At 33.2% G+C, this 18,102-nt stretch overlaps 1 protein-coding gene across 3 annotated transcripts in view; it reads right to left on the bottom strand.

Annotated features, from left to right (window-relative positions):
- The window catches only part of CDH18 (cadherin 18), a 215,025-nt gene that overhangs the window by 65,309 nt on the left and 131,614 nt on the right, over window positions 1-18,102 (bottom strand). For all 3 annotated transcript variants that reach the window (XM_023752842.1, XM_023752871.1, XM_023752901.1), the window contains exons 4-5: window positions 16,117-16,284; window positions 2,824-3,011 (exon numbers count right to left, since the gene is read on the bottom strand). In XM_023752842.1, coding sequence (XP_023608610.1) covers window positions 2,824-3,011; window positions 16,117-16,284 — 356 coding nt within the window. The remainder of the gene's footprint in view (window positions 1-2,823; window positions 3,012-16,116; window positions 16,285-18,102) is intronic.

Here is an 18,102-nt window from a genome sequence, read left to right as displayed (position 1 = left end):
TAGCAAATTTAAGAAAGAGATGGAATTGCCCTGTTTTATACCATAAGAAATAAGTGAAAAGTAGAAAAGATAATCCAAAGGAGGATATTTGTGGCTGAAATATACCTGAAAATGTTGCACTACAAAGACAATACTTAAATTGAACTCTGAAAAACAAAATATTTTTTAACAAAGGAGGATGGGGAAGTAGATTACCAAGACACATGAATGACAGTATGGCCTTGTGATACAATATAATACCACAGGATACTTCATTCTTTGTGTGCTTCCAGGTGAGTTGGACAACATGCAACAAAGGAGGGCAGCTATATAACAGCATGGTGTGGTCTGGAAACTATATTTAAAGGCTTGGTGCAAATGCAGGAAGAAGGGACGACAAGTAAAAAAGTAGATATTGAGGTATTATTGTAATTATTAGCCAGGCCAAACTTCAAGTGTATTCTGACCATATTTTATCTATGTTTAATAACCACCTGGTAAAGTGCTTAAATAAGAAAACTGAAGGTTAAAGGACTTGATATAATGCCATCTATTGCTTTAATGACAGGACAAAGGTATATTTCATCTGACAGTAAGAACATGTTTTCCATCACCCTTCATTGATATGGAGACAAATTCAAGATTTTTTGGTTTAAATCAATAAGCATCTATATTCAATTAAATAGGTTTAAAAGGAAAAGTGATACTACAAATGATATTGTTGATATTCATTAAGAGCAAATAGGGTTGGAACCTTGAACTGAAAAAAAAAATGGAGCAACTTTATAAAGAGTGCAAATTGGTATAAAAAGCCCAAGAAGAGATTTGGAGACAGACTGCTAATAAGAAGCACATCCCTAGCTAGAGGTTGATGTCAGAGGAAAAAGTGCACCAACTTGCATTCATCCTTATCAATTTTCCCCCTTTCCGCCCAGTCAGGCTCCATTAAACAATGAATGAAAGTTATCAAACTGTATTTACAAGGTGCCATACCATGGACTGGTGAATTTAACTTGGCAATTTTCTGATGAAGAAATGATATGGACAGGAATGTGCAGAGCTCCTGCAAGCTGATTTAGAGAGCACAGCTGATTTTGATCTTTGGGAAGATTAGCTGCTCTGCCTTGCTGGCTAACGTGAGCTGCTTTAGAGATTAAATAAGGAACAGACTTTGACAGACTTGTATCCATTTCTTGCCATCTGAATCAGTACCTCTTAAAGGTTAAAACCCACTGAGTTATATAGTTTAGGTTTTAAATCTCTATGCTTTACAACATAAAACATAGCAATAAAGTAACTCTGAGATTGATAATGCTAATCCGAAAGATATGATTATTTTACACAGACCAGTGATGACTACTGCTTTATAGGTACTTACACACTTTAACTTCTACTTTGTAGGCTCCTGTGTAGCATTCAGAAAACAACTTAATCTTGAATTTTAAATCAATATAAAATTGTGATTACTAGAATAATTAATGAGATTTTAAATAGAGCAAATAGAAAAGTATATACAAAACAAAAATGATAGATTGATAGACAGATGATAGATAGATAGATAGATAGATAGATAGATAATTAAATTCACATTTATATCTACAATAGCACATGAGGGTAAAATTTCTCAGCCTGTGTTCTGAACATATTCTACTGAAGAATAATCTGAAGTGTTTGTTAAAAAGGTCAATTCCACGTTGGTCAGTACATAGCTCAGTTGGTTGGAGCATTGCCCTGTACATCAAAAGATTGCAGGTTTGATTTCTGATCAGGGCAAATACCCAGGTTTTAGGTGCATATATGAGGGAACTGATCAATGTTTCTCTCTCCTCCTCTCCCTTCTTCTCTCTCTAAAATAAATGAAAGAATATGTCCTCCAGTGAGGACTAAAAAAAATTTTAAAAGCCAATTCCTTGGCCCCACCCACTCTAGTCTTTCGGAATCAAAATATGCAATAATTAGAGTCTAGGGATCTGAACAAGTAGATTTTTAAGCTGAAGTCATCAAACATTTAAAGACTGAGATACACTTCACTAGGTGTTACATTTAAATTGATTTCTGTAATTTTATTAGTTCCACTTCTTTTTTATAAGGACATGAGCCTTATGTACTCTTAAAAGCAAAAAGCAATTGATTCAATCCAATGACAATTCTTAAGAATAAAAAAGAATGGGGAATAAGGTTAATGGTTTCACCAAAGCTGTTTTGATGGCTCCATGATCATCAAGTATAAACTTATATCCTAAGGAGTGTTGGATAATGTGGTAAAGATTTTTACATTATTGTAGTTTAGGAAAGTCACTTAGTTACAACATAGAGTAATGATATTAATATAACTGACATTGATGAGAAATCTGTTATCATAGAACAGTGGTTCTCAACCTTGGCTGCACATTATAATCACCTGGGAATCTTTTTAAAATCCTGATTTCTGGGCCTCATCCTCCGGAAATTCTGTTTCTTTGTTATGGGGTGAGGCCACAACATTAGTAACAAAGAAACAGAATTTCTGGAGGATGAGGCCCAGAAATCAGGATTTTAAAAAGATTCCCAGGTGGTTCTAATGTGCAGCCAAGGTTGAGAACCACTGTCTTAGAACAAAGATGAGGAGGGACATTCGTGGTGTATTCAATATAATGTTTTCTCAACATACAAGATATAATTTCTAAAAGAGTATCCAAAGATCCAGTCACAATGTTGCATAACTAAAATGTAATTACATTTTCAAGAGGAAATATTTTATCATCTTAATGACCTGACAATATGGATTATTCATACCCCTGCTAAATTTTCATTCATGGAAAAATGAGCCAGTTGCCTAAATCACTGACATGATATTAATTTTACCTTCTTTAAGGAAAGGATCCCTTCTCTGGTCTCTTTGTCAGTAGAGATGGAGAATATCCCGATACCGTCACCGTTAATGATGGAGTACGTCATGTCAGCGTTTGAGCCAGTGTCTGCATCATTTGCCTTGATTTTCCCAACAGCTGAACCAACTTGAGCTGACTCAGGAACATACAGCTGATAGTGCTCTGAAAAATATTTTATATTAAACATTTCAATGATAATAAATTTATTTTACAAGAAAATGCATTAAAATATTTAGAAAAATATTTAAATGAATATAAAATTAAGTTGTTTTCAAGTTTTAAATTTCAGTATACCACTTAGTAATGAAATACTATACTTACACAAACTTTAACTTGTATGCAAAGTAGCCTACATATGAAGAATTTGTAGATATCTGAATTAAAATATTTTATCAACTCTACACCCATAAACAACAGAAAAATAAATGAGGGAGGTCAAGTTTGCATTTTTATGTTGAGCAAAACTGTAGTGCAATCTCCATTTTGTTCCAGATAATATGTGAAATTTAAAGTGAAAACAGAAAAAAGAATATAGCCTGCATGTGAATGTGATTTTTACTTTGATCAATCAACTTAAGTTGGTGAAAACTATGGCAAATAAATACAGTGTTTTTATACATTTATTTACCACGTATTTTTGGTCAGCTTCTAAAAACAATTTAAAGTAATTTTATAATAAAGTAAAAATAAAAAAGGAAATTGAATAGGGAGCCCAGAAGTAAATCCCTACATATAAAGCCAACTGATCTTTGATGAGGGTGCCAGCAGACAACAATGTAGAAAGAATAATTTCTCCATCAAATGGTATTGGGAAAATAAGATATTCACATATAAAAAAAATTGGACCTTTGCCTTACATTATATGCAAAAATCATCTCAAAATGAATTAACAACTGAAAATGTAAATTCCTAGAAGAAAACATAGGGGGAAATCTTCTTGACATTGGTTGTACCAACAATTTTTTGGCTATGACATCAAAAGCACAGGAAAACAAAAGCAAAAATAGATCAGAAGGACTACACCAAACTAAAATACTTCTGCACAGCAAAGGAGAGAATCAGCAAAATTAAAAAGACAACCTACATGATGGGACAAATATTTTAAAATCATTAATATAATAACAGCTTAATATCCAGAAAGTAAGGAACTTATAGAACTCAACACTAAAAGAACAATTTGATCAAAAATGGGGAGAGGAACTTAATAGACATCTGACATGAAAATATGTTCACCATCACTAATCATCAAAAAAATGCAAATCAAAATAACAATAAGATATCATCTCACATCTGCCAGGATGGTTAATACTAAAAAGGACAAATATAAAAAATATTGGCGAGATCTGAAGAAAAGGAAATCCTTGTGCATTGTTTGTGGAAATGTAAGTTGGTTCAGCCACAATGCAAAACAGTATGGAGGTTTCTCAAAAAAGTAAAAATAGAACTACCATATAATCAGTAATCTCACTTTTGAGTATATCTGAAAGAACTGAAATTAAGACCTCACAGAGAAGTTGGTATTCCCATGTTCATTGCAGCAGTATTCACACTGGACAAGATATAGAAATAACCCATATCCTCAATAGATAAAGGAATAAAGATAATGAAAAAGATTCTCTCTAATAAGATAAAAAAATACAAAAAATTTATAAAATACAGCCTCTGAGTACATAAGTCATAAAGGTAATATTCTAGCTAGAGAATTACAGGATTAATAGAAGTGGAAATTGAAAACAGAGACACTATGATAAATGTAAATGAACTCAATGAGTTTAAGATGTCTCTGATAACAAAGATTATTAAAATGTAAAAATAGAACCTGCTAGGGTAGAAAGCATATTCTAAAGAGCTTAGCATGCATTTAATGCTTAAACATTTGTGTTTAACATAAATATAATACCTTTGTAACCCTAAATACCAATATAATTCATTTATGCCCTAACACATTTTAGTATACTGTGCTTAACAATGGAAGAAAAGACATAAAATTATCCTAAAATAACAAATTATATCAAACTTACTCTACATACTAATTCTAACAAAAACAACGTGCCAGTACTAACCGTGAAGGTATATAAATACTGTATAGAGTTACCCTTAAAAATTCTGACACCTGAGAAACAACAGTCCACAAATAATTAGGTATTGCGATCTTTGAATTATAATGGTAATACATAAACTTTCATTTACCTGTTAATTTATGAGATTGGAATTTTCTATGGGAGTGAAAAACACAGGGGAGAAACTTTATAGGGTATAATCAAAATGAATTTAGAAATCTTTGACTAAAAGCCTGAAGTTTTGCCATTGCCATTAATTCATTCACATAGAAAAAGTCAGCTTGCTATTCAGGAAAAAAAAATGCACTTTTATCTAAATAAGATTAATAAAGGTCATAAATCATAGAATATTAATACACATGTTGAATAATCTTTTGCTTTTCCATAATATATTTACTCTATAATTACTCTCTGGGAAAAACAAACAAATAAACAAAGAACAACACCCATCTAAATAATTTTATGCTACAGTTCAGTGAGCATTTCTACTGTTGCCAAAAGAATCCTCAGAGTATGCTGAGTTCACAAGAAGGTTATGTAGCCTGGCCCGTGGTGCAGCTCAGTGGTTGTGTATCGACCCATGCACCATAAGGTTGCTGGTTCAATTCCCCATTAGGGCACATGTCCGGGCTGCAGATTTGGAGTGGACAAGGGGTGCAATGGATGTTGATGTTTCTCTCTCATCAATGTTCCTATCTCTCCCTCTCCCTTCCTCTCACTCTAAAATCAAGAGGGTTAACGTGAATTTAAAAAACCACATAGACAGACGGCAATTTCACACACACACAAACATATATACCTACGCATATTGTTTATACAAGCATATATTATATGTGTGTACTATATAGTATCTCCACTTATTTATTAGCTTGAGATGGAGAAAAAGAGAAGTAGGCAAATACAGAGACAAAGAGATCATTCATTCAATTTTCAGAAATACATTTTATAATTGGGTTTGTGAGAAAAATTCTTAATTCTCCCTCTTGAAATTAATGATTGAGGTTTTCTTGTTCCCTCCCTTTTCTTAAAGCATTTACTAGAGAAAAGAGTTATTATTTTAACAGTTATCAATAATGGAAAGATATTATGAAGCAGTGAAGAATCACTGGAAAAGATCCTTTATAGTAAAATAAATTGTTCTTTTGTTGAAGGCTGAAATAGATAACAATTTGATGTAAATTTATATGATACAGACTCCTCCCAAACCAACCAAAGTGTCCATATGTGCATCACTGTATATTGTGAGATGGGTATATATTTTTTCAGAGAAGAAAAGTACAATTACCAGCTGATTTGCTCCTTTTTCTGCATCCATAGTTAAGGTTTATTTTGGTGTTTATAATAAACAAAAACCATCAGATGTGTTTAGTTTTAGATGGTGTTTTCATATTGAAATATAGAGTGATAACTTAGTCTGAGTTCTGAATCCTTTTTTTTCAGTAATAAAAGTTCTCTTTCAAAATTTTTATTTTATTTTTTGTTTATAAAGGGAAGTTTACATTTCACTCCACCTATAATATACTAACTTGCTTATTATATAGAGATTTTTCTCTACTTTCATTCTACTTTCATTGGTTCTATATTATTACTCATTCTTTTGTTGTTTATTGCTTTCATGACTTATGTTAATTATTTTCAGTTTTCTAGAACTCCTAATTTATTTCTATATAGTCTTTTCACATCATTATGTCTTTTAAAAAAATAATTTCAACACAAATGTATGTATGGCAGAAACTTCAATCTTTCTCTTTAATTTCTTTCCACCACCATATTCCATTGGTCAAACAAAGTCATTGGTCAAGCCCAAAGTTAAAGTAGCAGGGACATACACACCACCTACAGAAAAGCATGATAAGAGAGTGAAAGGACAAACAATCCTAATAAATGATACAGTTTGTTCACAGTCTATTTTCCTGTCACAAATATTTGTCTGCTTCTCACAGGTAAAATCCACTACATGATGAGTGACACCCCAAATATCTTTAAACCATGGCATCAGACTTGTATAGGTGTACTCACACCACTACAGCCATAGGGAGCTATGAAGTCTATTGGAAGACTTGATGTCAGTAGCAAGTACACATGCTCCCCTCAACTCTTGTTCCCTCGGATGCCACTTGGGCTTCATGGGGCAGCACAACAGGCTCCCATGAGAGGAATGTACTCAGGGCCAGGGAGACAGGAGCGCGTCTCCTGAATGAGGTGCCTGTTATACCAAATGTTTACTACATCGTCTGCAGCATTTTGATACCTTAAATCATTTTCAAGGTAGAATTTTAATCTTATCTGGAAAGCTGAATGTGTTGGAACAATTGTGATTTAAATGCCTTAAAGCAGTGATCAGCAAACTGCGGCTCGGGAGCCACTTGCGGCTCTTTGGCCCCTTGAGTGTGGCTCTTTCACAAAATACCGACTTCTGCGCATGGGCCACCACGAAGTTTCAATTGCACTGTACGTGCGCACCTGCACGTGGTATTTTGTGGAAGAGCCACACTCAAGGGGCCAAAGAGCCGCATGTGGCTCCTGAGCCACAGTTTGCCGACCACTGCTAAAGTAATGATATGACTGACATCAGCCAAATGGCAAGTTAGGAAGCTCCAAGCCCTCGCTTCCCCGTGGAAACATGGAAAACACCAGAAACTGGCTGGACAAAGTTATAGGAACTCTGGCAAAGCCAAAATTTCGTAGCCACCAAGCAAATACTCCATTAAGAAAAAGTACTTTCCAAACTGTAAGGATCTGTGGTGTTTTTACTTGCTCTTGCCCCACCCTCTCCCGTAAACAGAGCTCTTGGTCTGCAGCAAGTACCAGATTAATTCTCAATTCTCTCTATGCAACGATAAACAAAGATGACAAACCTTTAACCAACTGACTGTCAATAAAATGAGAGACAAGTCAAATTACCAAAATCAGAGCAACCTGGAGCCAGAACCACATATTTTGTAGAAAGAAAAAAAATTGTAAGAAAATACTAAAAAATTTACATATATAGGAAACTTACAAATTATTAGAAACACACGAACTATAAAAACTGAAATTAGAATAGCTATTATTTTTACAAAAGCAAAAGAAAATAAGTATTAACAAGCATGTAGAAAAATTGGAACACTTATGGATTGCCATTGGGAATGTAAAATAGTAAATTTTCTATGAAAACAGTATAATGGTTCCTCAAAAAGTTAAACATAAAATTATCATAGGATCCAGCAATCCTACTTCTGGCTATACACACAAAAGCATTGAGCACAGTGACTTAAACATATATCTGTACACCAATATTCAGAGCAGCATTGATGACAATATCCAAAAGACAGAATCATCCCAAAAGGCCTTCAATAGCAAGTGGCTAAAGAAAATGCAATATAATATCCAACAGAATATTAAAAAGCTTTTAAAAGGAATTAAATTCTAATATACAGTATGAATAAAGCTGAAAAACATGCTAAATGAAGTAAAAAAGGGCAAATACTTTATGATTCTACTAATATGAAGTAAGTGGAATAGTAAAATTCAGAGACAGAAAGTTGAATAGCAGTTGCCAGTTACTGAAGGGAGGGGAAGATGCAGAGTTAGTGCTTAATGGGTACAAAGTTTCAGTTTTGCAAATGCAGAGAGTTCAAAAGATGGAAGGTATTGACGACTGCACAGCATTGTAAAAATGTGAATCCCACTGAACGGAACAGTTAATGATGGTTAAAATGGTAAATTTCATGTTCTTTACATTTTATCACAGTAAAAGTTAAGTAAAATCAAGATGTGAGCAACTGGTATTTGAATCTTTATTCAGCATGGAAAAAATTGGGATACCACAAATGCTGGGAATCCATAATGATGGGGAGAATCTAATAAAAATGAGAAATATATTTTACAAAAATATATAAATTGTCTTCAATATGTTAACTTTGCTCTGATTCTCTGAATGGAAAACTAAAATATAAAGGTGAAATGGGTATTATTTAGTTTTAAACAAATTATTTGTAGTATATTAGTATTTTTCCTTTAGTTTCAATATACATGAATGATTTCTGTTATAGTCTACCTCATTAGGAAGTTTTAAAGATATCTTCAAATAGTGCTAAAATTACCTATTTTGGTTTTATACTATGTAATTGTACACAGCATAAAGATACAAATACAATTATTTCATATTTTTGTTTCTGACTGTGCTATAATTTTATTTGCTAGATGTGATCCTTTTCACAGAATTTCTTAGAAGGCATCATAAAATGTTAATGATTAGGTAAAGTACATTAAAGAAAGGAAGACTTGGTGGGAATAATAAAAGGGCATTTTGCTCAATGAAGCTTGTCCCTTTTAACACACATTTTCCCCAGGACAGAATTGATTCTAATTGCTTTTTAAAAGACCTGTATCCTTGCTTCAGTGACTTTGCCAGGTAAGCAAATAAATTACTCCCTAAGATTAACCCAAGCCACGGCCGTCAAAACCTTTAATTAATCTGATCATCACATTCATTGTGACTAATTAATATTTTTCTTACATGGATAGTATTTATATGAGAAAGTGACCAGTTGAATATAAAATATGTACTTATAGATGATTCTGGGAGAAAATTGATTGGCATATAAATGGTTAGATACCATAATATCTGAATTATCTAGGTTGCCTGACATTAACAGGATTACCCAGAAAGTTTCTAAATCTCTCTTTTAAATTGTTTTATGCAGATAGTTTACAGTGGAAATGCTGCTTTCAACTTAGGAAAAGGACACACAAGCAATAAGGAATTTCCCTGCATCTAAGAAACTTCTATTGAATTTTAATCATTAAGCATTATATTAAGGTCGGCCTGCAATGTTTTAATATATGAATAAAGCATATTACTAATACTATAGCTATTTGAATGCCACACATTAAAAACACAATTGTCCAGTATGAGAATATTCACGGCACTCTGAAATAATATATTTAAAATTCTTTAACCTAACACATTCTGTGTTATGATGTGTCAATAATAGCAAAGCTGATTATCCTATGAAAAGTTATTGTTCTCTTCAAAGTGAAGATACAGTGTGTCACTTTTGAACATTCTCTCACTTTAAATATTTTTTACTGATTTCAGAGAGGAAGTGAGAGGGTGAGAGAGATAGAAACATTATTGATGAGAAAGAATCATTGATGGGGTGCCTCCTGTATGTTCCCTACTGGGAACTGAGTCCACAACCTGGAAATCATCAAACCATGACCTCCTGGTTCATGGATTGACACTCAACCACTGAGCCACACTAGCTGGGCAAATATTCTCTCACTTTTAATGATATGCATGACTCATAAAAAGCTAAAAGATGGTAAATTTATAAATTCTAATTGAAAATAATTCCTATTTTTTTAAGCATTCTGTGGAAAATTGATTCATAAAACCTAACTAGAAACAATCAAAGCACTTCAAATAAATTTCTGCTTATGACCATAAACATAAATAACTATGCAAAAGAGAGTAAATAAAGGAAAAAAATGATAATTCTGCCCTAGCATACAGCCAAATAAATTTTAAACAAAGAGTAAAATGGTTGACATGTTATGACTGGTAAGTTTCTAAACAGGCAACCTGAAATGATTTAACAAATATTTAACTTTAATATCAGAAGCATGTTTCTTCAGACCAAGTGGGAACCAAGCACAAAATAAAAAGGCAACTTACTGAATGGGAGAAAGTATTTGCAAGTCATAGATTTGATAAGGGGTTAATCACCAAACATATAAAGAACTCATACAACTCAATCACAATAAAAAAATCCAAAACAATTTATTAACCCTTTGAGTGCCAACCAATATCCTAGGAACTATGCTAAAATTGCCAAGGCATTTTGAGTTAAGGTTTTTAATTTTTTTCCCCTCATAAAGAGTGAACTACTAGCATCTAATAGTGACTCTGCAGGAGGAGCATGATAGCGCTCCCGGCACTCTAGGGGTTAAAAAAATGGGCAGAAGACCTGAATAGACATTTTTTTCTGAGAGAATACTATTCAACCATAAAAAATAATGAAATCTTGCCATTTGCAATTACCTAGATAGACCTGGAAGGTATTATGCTAAGTGAAATACGTCAAAAAGAGAAAGACAAATGCTGTATACTCTCTCTTATATGTGAAATCTAAAACAAAAACACCAACCTCATAGATACAGAGAAGAGACTGGTATTTGCCAGAGATGAGATGGGAGAAGGGTAGATAAATGGGTGAAGGAGGTAAAAGATAACACAATTTTATAACTTGAAATAAAAAATTACAATAGTTTAAAAATCATCAATTATGACATCCGGCTATGGATTAGTACTTATGTATATTTTGCTCCCTATGTTTTTAACTTCCTCATTATTCCAGGTCATTCTCTTCACTGATGCCAATGTGCTTTCTCTAAAATATTCTTCCACATTTAAAAAACCTTGTAAAAAGTTGTAACCCGAGATTATAATAGAAGAAAACAACAACAAACACAAAGTGGCTTAAAGAAACTTTTAAAAATAAGGACAATATAGTTTGAAAGTAAAATGAAGGGAACATCCAAATATTAACTGGGGAAAAAGAGTAAATAGCCTGGTATCGCTATATTAATATCAGAAAAATTGGACTTTCAAGAATGAACCATTATTAAAGTTAAAGAGAAAGGTTTCACACTGAAAAAATTTCAATCTATGAAAGATATCATTTACTAATTCTGTGTGTATGAGGATAAATAGAAAATTCTAGTATTATAGTGGGAAACATTAACATATATCTCTCAGTAGCTGACAAACAAAAATAATGTGTGGATATAGAAAATTGGAATAGCATATGAATGAGCTTGAACTAATTTACAGACATAGAAAAGTAACCATACAGCTGAAGAATGTACTTTTTTAAAGTATATAGAGACAATTATCTAAATAAATCACATGCTGATGTTAAAGAAATCCTTACAAGTTTCAAAATAATATGCCTGTAGCCATAATAAAATCAACTGGATGTCATTTTTAAAAGCACACTACAGGTTTCTCTGAATACCTCCTTCAGGTAAAATACTGGTGTTCAATGTAGTATATACATTTAGATTTGTTTTTATGAAAATGTATGTAATAAAACTATGGTTCTTCCTCCAAAATATTTACTATCGCAATATCACAACAATGTCAATATCTTCATCAATTATATTTTCTTTTTCAGGAACATTAAAACTTACCCAAATCAGTTAAACATCTGTAATTTTTAGTATTATGGGAAATACTGCCATCTATTGAACTTTCAGGACTTGATCCTCCCACTATTACATTGCACTATAGTAACTCCAGTCCTAAGTGGGCTGCAGTTGTTGGATGACTTATAGTTTTGCAATCATTTCCAGTTATCGGGAAGTTTTGTTAGATAATCAAGTCTCATTGTGATTATTTGACAAGTGTTGTTCTTTCCCCAACTTATTTATTTACTCTTCAAGGGCAAGTCTCAGAAACACATATCCTTCCATTTATGGTACAGAAAGTTTGCTTTATAAACTTTTGTGTAAGGTGATGACTTTTACATGCATATTTAGTCTATACAGATTAATAGTTGTCAGTGATTATTTTTTGGCTTAATAGTAAATTAAGCAACAACTACAATATAATTCTAACATAGCTAAAAACAGAAAGGAAGCAAGAATCTTAAGGAGTAGAATAGATTTCTTTCAATAAAAGGACTAATATTGAGGAATTTTACATAACAAGGTGGTCTTCTCTGAGGAGAACTGGGCATCCATTTGTACTTTTCAAGGATTCAAGCCATAGATGGTCTGGTTTCTTCTCATTCACTGAGTCTTACAAACTGCTACCTTTTCTAACACTCTCCTGCCCACAAGTAGGCATTACTTAGGATTGAGCAGAGGCTGATCTCTTAGGTGAGCATGGCTTTTCTCCCTCCTGGACCTTTGTTTGCCTTGTATCCTAGGACACTGAGTTTGCAACTCTGTAGAAATAACTTAGTTATTAGTCTAATTCATTCTTGCTCTCAAACACTACTTGAAATGAAAATATAATGCTAGTGGCTCAATGATTGGAGTGTTGGCCTGCACACCAAAAAGTTGCAGGTTTGATTCCCAGTCAAGAGCACATAGGTGGGTGGCAGGTTGGATCCTGACCCTGGTAGGGACGCATGCAGGACACAACCAATCAATGTATTTCTCTCACCTCTCTCTTCTCTCTCCATCTTCTCTCTCTCTCTCTCTCTCTCTCTCTCTCTCTCTCTCTCTCTCTCTTCCTCTCTCTGCAACTCCCTCACTCCCCTACACTCTCTCTTTGAAAATAAATGAAATACAGAGCTAGCTTTAAATTAATACAAGATATAACAAGCTGACTCACCTTCTCAGGCCATGGTTGGTCAGCAAATGAAAGATAAAGAATAAAAACACAGCAAGGTAATATTTTTGTAGTTCTGTATGCTGGATGTTTATACTAGAACTGATCACATAATGGTGTAAGAAAGACGGCTCTCTCAGATAGGAAAAGAGAGAAGGAAGTTAGGAGAACTAAAAATTTCATGTCTTAAGAGAAACAATGAGACCATTGGATCCATTTGGTAACTGGATGTGATCTTTATATAGGTTGAAATATAAATGGATTTGTGTTTTGTGGTGCTTCATGAATATCAGTCCTCATATACATCATTTCTTTCTCCCAAGAGTTTACAAAGTTTCCCATATGTAAGCAGCCATTTGATGAGTTTAATGCAATGGGTAAATAAAAAATAGTTTACTGCAAGCTACTCTTGTCAGGGTGACACTAAATCATTCTGAAAGCAGCAGTATGTTCGAGCAACATGAGTACAAAACAAAATATCTTTTAAACAAGTCAGAGTAGGTACTGGCTCTGTTTCAAACTAAGTGCATCTTGCAGTGTGGCAGGGTGACATCTGTCAGTCATTCTGCACAGGCTGTTACTACGGACAGGTAGATCCCATTACATATAATGAGTTCACTCAGAGAGTACACATTTATTGTTTCCTTTTCAGGTAAAATTATTGTTTTTACCATAAATGGGTGCTTCCAACAACAAAACTGTTATTAATCTATCATAAGCCCATAAATAGTTTTCTATGTCATCACTATTACAATTTTTCTGTTGAATTCTAAAATCAATTTTAATGGACTTGTAAATTAAAAAAAAGATTATAGAGAGAAATGGAGATGCTATATGTATTTTGACCAAGCATTTATTGATGCCCTATTGTGTAGAACTGGATTTATTTTATTTTATTTTTTTATTTCTTTATTGTCTAAAGTTTTAGGTATGTCTCCTTTTCCCCGCTTGATCCCCTCCCCCAGCCATTTCCACCCTGGATTTTTCTCTTGATTAAAATCTATGATATTAATATACATCTTAACGATAGTCATGGTATAATCTGCCTGAAAATAAGGTATACAAGTTAGAATTGTGAATTATATTAAATGTTCTATTTAGTTGAGTTTAGCATTATTACTCATTATCTTTTAAAAATATTTGAAATTCAGTTTTCTAATCCTGTGAAATAATAGCACTTGTCTGAAAGTAATGTATGTGTATATGCATATTGCATGGACTAAATGATAAACTAAATATAAAAGTACACTGTACTTTGTAAAATGATTTAAATTTAATTATATTTTATATTTAATGTAATATAACCCTATCTATGATTTATAATTTTCTTTCAGACATACTTTCTTCACAGGGCAAAGGCCAGTGACCAGGTCACATAATCTTAACTCTAGAACCAGTATTTTAAAGTGGTTTTGCCTAACTGTGACCTTGAGTTGTATGTATCCTAACAATGATAGCTTGACAGAGTATTTAAATTTGACCCAGTCACTCATTAGTAATCATTTTTCAAAGGCTGGGCACTGACCTGAACACTTAAGTTTACAAAGACAATTCAAGCATTATTCTTACTTAGATGCACACTAGGTGGGGAGATATGCATCTATGGAAATAAAGATAACATGAAAGGACATGGGAAAGTGCTATGTAATAGGAAATTAAGAATATAAACTCTGCTGATTCTGCAACAGGGTTAGTTCTGCAGGGCTTTTAAACAAAGAAACGTGAGTGTGGAGAATTCTGAGTTGAATTAGGGGTAGGCAAAGTATGACTATGTTTTAGGAATGATCAGTATCCCACCTGGCTGAACCTGAGGTGTACTGAGACCAACATTAAGAGATAAAGCTGGGGAGCCCTGGCCGGTGTTGCTCAGTTGGTTGGTCACCAGTTTGATTCCTGGTCAGGGCACTTGTCCAGGTTGCAAGTTCGGTACCAGTTGGGGTACAGGAGGCAACTGATTGATGTTTCTAAGTCACATCAATATTTATCCCTCTCTCCCTCTCCCTTCCCCTCTCTCTAAAATCAATAAAAAAAAATATTTTTTTTAAAAAAGAGATAAAGTTGGGGAAGGAATTTAGCACTAACTTGTGAAGAGTCATTACTGACATACCACATTGTCTATTTTATTACAGTTTTGAAACATCATGTGGAAGAAGAACATAAGAGACAGATCCCTTACAGAACTTTTATAATTAAAAATCATTCTATAAAATGTCATCTACAGTTCTGCCACATCAAAAATATTCAAATATAATTATTTATTGTCCCTTCTGATATCATAAATATCACTTCCTTTCAAGCACACAGAACTGATACTTCTCCTTGAATTGCCTGCTAGTTTATGCTCTCCATTCTCAAGACTCATATTCTACTCCAAAATCCTACCTTATTATATTAATTGCACCCTGATGTTGGATTGTTGGATGGTGTGTGTGTGAGAGAGAGTGTGTATGTGGAGAGGATTCATTCCTAATATGAAGGATTTTCTTTTAAGTTTTAGTAAAAAGCTACCCATGCAATTATTTTGCCTCAGAATGCCCATATCAAAAAGTATTTTGAATATCTTTATGAATACCTTGGTAACCCATAAATACTTTAGCCAATGCAGGATATCATCATCCAGTATGACTACATAATTTTAAACGTTTCACTGCGATACCAACTGAAACACACACCTTTAACACAGTGACAATTATCTACCAGGTTCAGGAGACAATAGGTAGAATGAAATCTTTAGTCTTGTGTATAGACGGGAGATCATATGGCACAAAAATAAAACATTCCATTTAAGATGACAGTAGCATGCCGCTATAGAAGCAAGTATTTCATCTGCTTTATATAAATGAATAGTATTACATTCAAATCAGAAGAAACAGGTACATACTCTGAGGAAACCGTGGGGGGTTGTCGTTGACGTCGGTCAGGGTGATGTTGACCGTTGTCGATCCTGAAAGCCCTCCGACTTGCCCAGCCATGTCTTTGGCTTGAATGACCACCGAGTAGTGCTCTCTGGCTTCTCTGTCCATGTTATGTAAGGCAGTTCTAATAACTCCTGTAACACATATTTTAAAGCCCAGAATGGGTTATTCAATAAATGAGAAATGACATAGAAATATTTATCCTTTTTTTCTGTTTTGAGAAATGCATTTTTAATGAATTACGTTTGAAAGAAAAGCCAGGCTTCTGAGGCTAAGCGTAACTTATCAATGTTACTAAACTGTCCAATTAAAACATTTATGTCAAGCACACGTCCCAAACCATCCTATCCATGGGAAATGTAAGATGCCCATCTCAGCATTCCCTGGGGTGGGCAGCTACTGGAGGGCAGATTGCAACCTGAGCTTGTTCGTTCTTCTGGCTTCTCACCTTGTACTTTTCAGTTGAGATGATCTGAGGTTACTTTTCCTCTTTGCAGAGAATTTACATAGTTTCTTGACAGTGATGTCAAAGTTGCATGAAGGAAAATGTTGGGGAAGTGTGGATACTTGAATGAAGATGATAGGTGGGAAGCATTTTAACATATACCAAGATTAAGAAACTCACTATTTTTGGCACGAAATAAAAACAATAAGAACTAGATCTAAGTATATATGCAAAATAAAGTTATGAGACTGAGTCAAATAATCACATTTTTTTATTTTTATAGGGACAAAGGAGACATTTAATGGACTTTCTCATGAATTAATACTTGAATCCAACAGAGATTAAAAAGATTATATATCTATTTCTAATTATGTGTAAGTAAACACACAGATATGCACAAATTAGATAGCCTTGTTAAGAGAGGCCTACATTTAAAAATTAAACACATTATCGAGAGAGCCAAGTTTACCCAAATACTATTAAGTCATAAAATAAGAAAAAGTGTCCTCATGTAGATGATCTATCTTATAAATAAATATCTAAATCTATATGTATATATGCTTTATGTGGATGAAAATATATAATATAAATATAGTTGCTACCCCAAACGTTTGTCTACATTTAACAACCACCTTTTTACTTTTATTAAAAAAAATATCTGGATCGTGCCACTTTTGAGAATGACACCAATGGCTTCAATCACACACTTGATTAGTTAGCAGTGCAATTCACAGCATGATGCCAATTATAATAACTGCTAACTATAGTGTTGAACTCGTTTGCAAACAATATCTTGATATAATGAGAGAAAATTGATTGTATATTCAAGCAAAAAATAGTCTTTTAAAAATGGAACGAATAGTCAATTGGTTGTTTTGAATAAAAAACACCAAACTTCTGGAATTTCTTACTGAATTGATTTACTGGATGTGTAATGACTTTGAGAGGAGAGCCTTGGGCACCAGAAAAAGAGATCCCACAAATTTCAAAATTTGTGAATATATAATTGAGAAGTTCATAAAAACTTTCCTGAAGCTAAATATGAAATGAAAATTATTCTTATCAAAAATTATAATTATATGATAATAAGTGATTCATCTAACTCATGCATATAAAAAAGCCTGAAGCATTCTTATTAAAAAGAACAATGTATTATAACATGTAATAATTATATAAGAAGGGATTGAGTTGATGCAGAGGGGATGAGGTAAGAATTAATTAATATATTTTATAAAATAAATATATATGTTCTACTATTTGAAACAAAATAAAGATGCTATTCTAAAAAGAATACATCATAAGAGGGACTTACCTCTGGTGGGAAGAAGGATAAGATTATTGTCCAGGAAAATGCTTTACAATGAAATAATTAAAGTAATATTCTCTATACTATAAATATATAAGTAAAACATTGATAATTACAAAGTGAAGGATAGATACATGCAAAAAAAATAAAAACTGTACCACTCATAAAATATTTAAAAAATGCTTTAAGGACTAAAATGTA

Source organism: Myotis lucifugus, unplaced genomic scaffold (assembly GCF_000147115.1).
Source record: "Myotis lucifugus unplaced genomic scaffold, Myoluc2.0 scaffold_0, whole genome shotgun sequence".
Taxonomy (NCBI): domain Eukaryota; kingdom Metazoa; phylum Chordata; class Mammalia; order Chiroptera; family Vespertilionidae; genus Myotis; species Myotis lucifugus.
Note: the sequence above shows the minus strand (reverse complement) of the source record. Positions and strands in the feature narration are given on the sequence as shown.